The sequence below is a fragment of the Terrapene carolina genome, unplaced genomic scaffold (assembly GCF_002925995.2).
Source record: "Terrapene carolina triunguis isolate 2854851 unplaced genomic scaffold, T_m_triunguis-2.0 Scaffold112, whole genome shotgun sequence".
In the NCBI taxonomy this organism is placed as follows: Eukaryota; Metazoa; Chordata; order Testudines; family Emydidae; genus Terrapene; species Terrapene triunguis.
Genome location: NW_020664463.1, coordinates 7,844,628 through 7,851,957, shown reverse-complemented (window position 1 = coordinate 7,851,957; position 7,330 = coordinate 7,844,628). Strand labels below are relative to the sequence as shown.

The window sequence follows — 7,330 nt, the reverse complement described above, 5'->3', positions numbered from 1 at the left end:
GGGGAAAAAAAAAAAAAGCCGCGATCGCAATTGTGATCGGTGGCACTCCGGCGGCAGCTCCACCAAGCCGCTTTCTTCTTCGGTGGGAATTCGGCGGCAGGTGCTTCCCTCTGAGAGGGATCCGCCACCAAATAGCCGCCGAACAGCCCAACGTGCCACCCCTTCCCCTTGGCTGCCCCAAGCACCTGCTTGCTGGACTGATGCCTGGAGCCAGCCCTGAGTTATACCAACCTCATTTCCTAGTGTAGGCCAGGTCTTAGCGCCCATAGCTAGATAGGTACAGCAGTACTAACCTTAGGCTTATTTTAACCTTGTGTGATTTAGTCTGTGAAGTAGGAGAAGATAACTCATTTAAGAGCTGGGCTAGCATGCTTCTTTTGGCCTCAGCAGTCCTTTCAAAGGAGTTTTTACTTAAGATTAAAAGGTTACAACTATACAGCGCTGATAACTCCCCAGAGGATGTGAACAGGCACACTCTGGGTGCATTAGCTTTGGAGAGGACCCCTTTCACATGAATGCAAGAGGGACTAGGAGCACAGAAGTGTTCAAGGTCTGGTGTGAGGATGTCCACTGCAGAACTGGCATGCTTCAGCGAGCAGGCAGTAGTGATACAGAAGGGAGACACACCCAACTATTAAGCCTGGTCTAGACTAGAAAAATTACCTACTGCTGCAGGTTTTAACCTCAGCCATGTTAAAATGCCATGCTTATCCCTGCTGTAACTCCATGGATTTTAGAGATCAGTTTGGCCAGCACCAGTTCACTCCTTTGAAACTAGAGTGACCAGACAGCAAGTGTAAAAAAAAAATCGGGATGGGGGTAATTGATGCCTATACAAAGACAAAACCCCAAATATCAGGATTGTCCCTATAAAACCGGGACATCTGGTCACCCTATTTGACACCTATTGTGAGCAGTGAGTAATTTTTCTACTGTAAGCGAGGCCTGGTCCACACTAGGATATTAGGTTGGTATAACTACATTGCTCAGGGATGTGAAAAATCCACAGCCCAGAACAATGCAGTTAAACCAACCTAATCATCAGCATAAACTGTGGTGATTCGATGGGAGAATTCTCCTGTCAACCTAGCTACCACCTCCTGGGGAGGTGCCTTACTGACACCGACAGAAGAACCTTTCCCAGAGGCATAGGTAGAGTCCTCACAGAAGCGCTACAGCAGTGCGGCTGCAGTGTCCTAAGTGTAGACAAGCGCTAAATTTCCAACTGCTACAACATGGATGTGTCTTCAGGAGGAGCAGTGCTGCTAATAGCATCTTAAAATGAAGGAGTGAATTAACAGACAAGAATTCAAGCCCCACTGGAATGAAGATTTGAGACATTGTTTGGGGGAAATAGGTGAGAGAAAGGAAGTGAAAGTCAGTCTTGTACATACTCATAGGAAATTCAGGCATGGCAAGGAGAGGCTTGTCCTCAGGCTGCCACTACCACAAAAACAAAAGCAGAAGACTATATGTCGAAGTTTGTCTTCCCAGGTGATGACCCTGATTCAGAGGCAACTCTATTCCTGGGTGAGCTATTGAGATCAGGTCTGATCTAAAGTTTTCCATCCAACCTTTTGATACAAAGTTGGGTTTTCAACAACATGTACACCCCTCCGCCTCCCAAAAAGTGTCTGATTTCTACAGAAAGTTGCCTTTAAAAAAAAAAAAAAATAGGGGAAATCTGAAAATCCCCAAAAAGTTTATTTGGAAATGCTGATGTAGTATGTAAATGCCCCATTTCCCTCTATAGGTTGGGTTCCCAGACCAACTACCTCTCATGATACAGCACCATCAGATACTTTCCATATTTACCATAGCAACATAGCAAGAGGGGAGAATAGTGCATCATGGGATATGTAGTGTGGCTAAGGAGCCCTAGCCTACGGACGATGGTTGCATGGGATATGTAATCTGTAGTTTGGGTGAGGCACTGTGGTGACATTTCCAAATCAAAAATTTGGTTTTAAGTCAAATGGTTTTTGGCTAATGAATAATTTTTCTGCCACAGAAGAACCATTTCCCCATTTTCCAACCAGCTGTAATTGAGATGTTTAAATTACACCTGAATTGTCAGTATGGTATGTGGAGTAGAAGGAGTTCAGGTTTATACAGCAAGTATGGAGGAAAACAGTGTTTTCCTCATGAAACCACTCAATCTACTCTTCCATTCAGACAAGTAAATGCATAAGCACAAGCAAATGAGACAAATATACCAAAGAAGAAAGGACAAAATGAGGAGAAATAGGGTATAAAATGGAGGGGTTCCATTTGTTTAAAAAAAAAAAATCTGCCCATCCTTTAATTAGAAAGCCCTTCATCACCATATTTGGGATCAGGAAGGAATTTTCCTCCAGGGCAGATTGGCAGAGGCCCTGGGGGGGTTTTCGCCTCTCTCTGCAGCCTGGGTCACAGGTCACTTGCTGGAGGATTCTCTGCATCTTGAAGTCTTTAAACCACGATTTGAGGACTTCAATAGCTCAGACGTAGGTTAGGGGTTTGATACAGGAGTGGGTGGGTGAGATTCTGTGGCCTGTATTGTGCAGGAGGTCAGACTAGACTGTCATAATGGTCTCTTCTGACCTTAAAGTCTATGATTCTAGGATTGTTATCCGTTCTGTCCTCAAGCAACATCTGAAGGCTACACCAAACACCCTCCCTTAGCTTTTTAGCTCTTCAACACCACCACTTCAGAAATAATGTGGCTTGAAGAGCAGGGTTACTTACCGCAAGCTTTTTTTCACAAGTCTCCCTCACATTCACCTCAGGATCTGCAACCCATTGCAAAGTGGTCACAACAAGTTCCTCTGCTTCAGAGGCTTCCTCTTGCTGAAAAGATACATATTAATGCATCAAATATACTTAATGCTACACAACATCACCTAAGCAGGATATCAGACTATATATAGTACTAGAGAGAAATTTCTCCAACAAGTGATGCGTCATAAAAGTAACTGGCAGGAAGCACTGCCTCCAGATAATTGGAGTCAAATATAGTCGTCCAAAACTGCCTCACTTCAGGTCTCTATTATGAATCACTTTATGCACCTTGGCATGGGCTATTTATATCTCCAGTTTACTCTCTTCCCTTCACACAGATTCTGCAGAACAATTACACTCCCTCCCATACAGGAGGGTAGGCCGTGACAGAGCCTCAACTGTGCACGGCACTCAATTATGCACTGGCCACCACAACTGAGCCAGTGCAGCAGGGATAGGAATAATCCACAGGGAAAAGGCAGGAACAGATTACCGTAGTAAGGGGGAAGCGGGGGACAATCACAATTTGGTCCAATTCAGTCCCTCAGTTGCTCCTGGGACAGCACAAGTATGCGCTTCCCTTTACTCCGGTCTTATGATAACTCTAAGGTTCAGTTCTCAAGGCAGAAAGTGAGTGAGACATGGGGAATCTGGTTGATGCATTTGTTTTAAATTAGAGAAGCCTTCCACTACAGGAAAGCAGAAGGATGCTCCTAAGAGACCTGTTCTCTATCCATTGATTAATGTGGAAACATTGACTGTGGGATGATTTGAAAAGGCTAAAAATCTGAAAGAGCCCAACATTCCTATAAATAGTTACTTATGCAATATCATACCAGTTTTTGGATGGTAGCCTTAAAGTTTTCTCCCATTTGTTCAGGCCCTTGCAGTAACAATAGCACCTCTCGGTCCAATGTTTCGTCCAAAGCAGCCCATTCAATTCCAGCGATCTATTTATTTTTTAAAAAGCCAAACAGGTGTCCCTTGATATCTTTTGAATTATAAAGGCCAACGCCAGTGACATTTAGAACTTTCAGGAGTACTACTGTGTTGTGTTTACCAGACGGTCAGAGTTACTGGGAATTTTAAGCCCATCAAGGCTGCAAAAATGCATCATGTCATGGAGATTTAAGAACTAGAAATGTTGTTGGAATGGTCTGAGCGAGGTAGATCTCCTCAACTCCACACACAGATTCTCCTCACCTCCACGCACAGGACAATGGATAGGGTATTAGGACTCCTGGGGTGACAAAGAATAGAAAGGAGTCTAGACCTGTTTCACACTTGGTTTAATAGGACCTCACCTCATGCTATTATCCTTTGACACAAGATGAAAATCTGAGACATAATATGGTGCTACTGTTCAAAACTTCTGCATAGGGAAATATTTTACTTTCCCTGTTAGATTACTGCCTGTCCAATTATTCCTCATGCTTTCAAGTCCACAGAAGGGACAGTGAATTTTAACATTACTTCATAGTTCCCTGCAGTCTCTTTCTGCAAATGCCTCCCTCACCCGGTTGGTGCACTCAGAAAATGGTAAAGTGAGCAACAGACTCATCTCCCTGACTAAGCTAGAGGCAGTCAGTGCTGTTAGGAAGGCTTTTAAAAGTGTAGCTGGACAAAGATTTCATTGCACAAGCTATTGGAAAGATAGGTTTTATATGCCATGGCAATGATTCCCTTTAACAAGGCTGTGTACCAGTAACAGAAGTACGAGCTGTTCCTGTCTGTAACAAGCCAGTACTGTAGGGCAGCAATGGTGTAAGCAAAAGGAGGACAGTACTCTAAAGTCAGTCCTTCTAATGCACATGGAGCCCAAAGTCATACAGGAATGGAACTAGGAATGCTCCACACAGCACAGAAGCTATTTTTCAATAGCTCTTTCAGAGCACTGGAAAGGCAAGGGTGTTGGTAGTCAGGTCTCAAATTCTTGCCACTAGGTTGGTTTGACTCCAACCCAGGCTGGCAAGAACCAAAAGTGTCTCCCTTCAGATAGCTGTTCAGTCTAGCGCATTGGTGTTCTCAACTGTCGTGTATCCCGTAGAGTTGGAGAAAAAACTGATTTTTCAATTCTCTGGCAACTGAAAAAACTGGGTCAAATGAAATTAGAAAACTGCAGAAACATTTGATGAATAAAAAAAATCCATTTGGGGTCAAACAGAATATTTCTGGATGAACATGTTTCGTTTGGTGCATTTTTATAGGATTAGATTTACAAAACAACTGGAGGAGGAGGAAGAGGAGGAGGAGGAGCAGGAGCAGGAGCAGGAACTACCATACGCCTTACAAAAACTTTTATCCCAGTGGTCAGGGTGCTCATCTGGGATGTGGGTTCTTTTGCTGGATGTAGAAGAGGGATTTGAAGTTGGGTCTCCCATACTGCAGGAGAGCACCCTAGCCACTGGGCTATGGGATATTCTGGTATAAGTCTCCCTCACTCTCACCTATTGAAGGTTTTCCACTTTTAATAAACAAAGAGTCATTGGAACAGGGACTTTGGTCTCCCCGCTTCTAGGAGAGTGCCTCAGTTACCAGGCTATGGAGTCACTTACTTTCCCTGGTCCAATGACTATTCACGGTCATTCACAAAGACAATTCATAGTCATTCAAGCTGACAACGAATAGCCACTGGGCCTCCTTCCCTTCCTCCTGTTTTATGAATGGAATCGAAGTCCTGAGAAGAAATTCCTGGCAAAACTATTTATGAATTTGCATCAAGTTTGCAAAACAGTTTTGGGTTGACAAAACTGCATTTTTGGGTAAACAAACTATTTGTGCAAGTGTCCACATTACAAAAACCACCACAACTGACACCCACTGATAAGCTTAGCAGAGGCACCAAGATTTAAGTGAACTTAGATGCTGGACAGACTAACCAACGTCTCTACTTCCTTCCCATTCATTCTCTGCCCATGGGTATGGTCCTGCTGCATGTAATAAGCTTGTGCTGCCAGTGCAGTACTTGTCTGGTGATTTATGGACTTCAGACTCCAGGCCTATCTGTTCAGAACCAAGAGTCCTCTGTGCATAACCCACAGTAGTTTTGAGTCACGAGGGTCCTTCCTATATAGGTAATTAGTGGTGCAAAACATGTACATAATTTGAAGTGTTCAAACTTAAAGTTTCATACCTCTATAGATTGTTGAGCAAGTGCCAATTCACTGTGCAATGAATTTGTCCCTTCAAGGATGCTGCTGTTAAATTTGTATATCAGTGGGAAGTCTATGCCATTTCTAGAAGGAGAAAAGAACAGCAAAAATTTGACATAAAAATCCACCAAGTTTTTTCCCTGAGAAAAAGGAAAGTTACTGGAACTCCCAATTCAGATACTCACGAAATCAGCTCTTGCTGCATTTGTTGCATATCATTCACCAGTTTATTTTTTTCCACCCGTAATGTCTAGAATCACACCAAAAGAGAGTTCATAAATTCACTTGTTATACAGAATAAGAACTTATAAAAATCTGTATTTTCTCAAATGCTCCCACAAGAAAAACCCACTACTCTACCTCGATTACAGAGGAGTATTCCACAATGGTAGACTTCAGTTCTTGGATGTCCAAGTCTCTCTGCAAAGGTTGGGTGGAAAGAGAGTTAGTGGCACAGAACCTAGTGGCTAGCATGCTGAAATGAAGTAAGTGGCATTACTTCAGTTACACACTGTACATGATACTCCCTTGCTCGACAAGTTAGCAAGATATGCTGTTAGAATTTGAATCGCAAATCATGAACTTCCAGTGCTTTACAAAGAGGTCAGAGCACTGCTAGGATAGAGATAAGGGTAAAGAAAGGAAGGGTTTAATCACATAAGTTTATACTTTCTATATTTGGAAAACCAACCAAATGTACATAGTTGCATTTGTGAGGCAATCCTAAATAGAAAGCAAAGTTTGGAGGCCTTCCCCACTCCCTTTAGACTGCACCCTCTCTTCCCATTACTGAGATTCTTCACAGCTTGTGTATTTTGTCTGTTATTGATTTTTTTTACTGCATTTTACAGATGCAAGTAGTAGGAGGTTAAATAAAAAACACAAGGGATTAGAACTTTCAGGTGGTTTAGTTCTAAAACGTCTGTGCTTATAGCTGTGGGATATTTTTAGTCTGGAATTTAAACAAAATGTGTCAAAAAGTAACACACACTCTCTTCCTCACAGTTAGCCTATTTCATATACTTTAAGAGCACTGTACAGGAACTCAAAGAGATGGGGCCAAACTGAAGCGAATTACCAGCTGTAATGGATTTCAGAGCGGTAACTGTGTTAGTCTGTATCAGCAAAAACAACGAGGAGCACTTTTGTAGTTAAAAAAACAAACAAACAAAAAAAACCCCACTATTTCCCCATGCTAATTTTTCCCCTACTGTTACTCACACCTTCTTGTCAACGGTTTGAAATGGGCCATCCTGATTATCACTACAAAAAGTTTTTTCCCCTCCTGCTGATAATATCCCACCTTAATTGATTAGTCTTGTTAGAGTTGGTATGGCAACACCCATTTTTTCACGTTCTCGGTGTGGGTGGGTGTGTGTGTGTGTGTGTGTGTGTGTGTGTGTGTGTGTGTGTGTGTG

At 42.7% G+C, this 7,330-nt stretch overlaps 1 protein-coding gene across 1 annotated transcript in view; it reads right to left on the bottom strand.

Moving 5' to 3' along the window:
* The window catches only part of LRMP (lymphoid restricted membrane protein), a 53,604-nt gene that overhangs the window by 35,952 nt on the left and 10,322 nt on the right, over positions 1-7,330 (bottom strand). The window contains exons 5-9 of the mRNA XM_026652208.1: positions 6,273-6,332; positions 6,098-6,162; positions 5,894-5,996; positions 3,597-3,710; positions 2,728-2,829 (exon numbers count right to left, since the gene is read on the bottom strand). Coding sequence (XP_026507993.1) covers positions 2,728-2,829; positions 3,597-3,710; positions 5,894-5,996; positions 6,098-6,162; positions 6,273-6,332 — 444 coding nt within the window. The remainder of the gene's footprint in view (positions 1-2,727; positions 2,830-3,596; positions 3,711-5,893; positions 5,997-6,097; positions 6,163-6,272; positions 6,333-7,330) is intronic.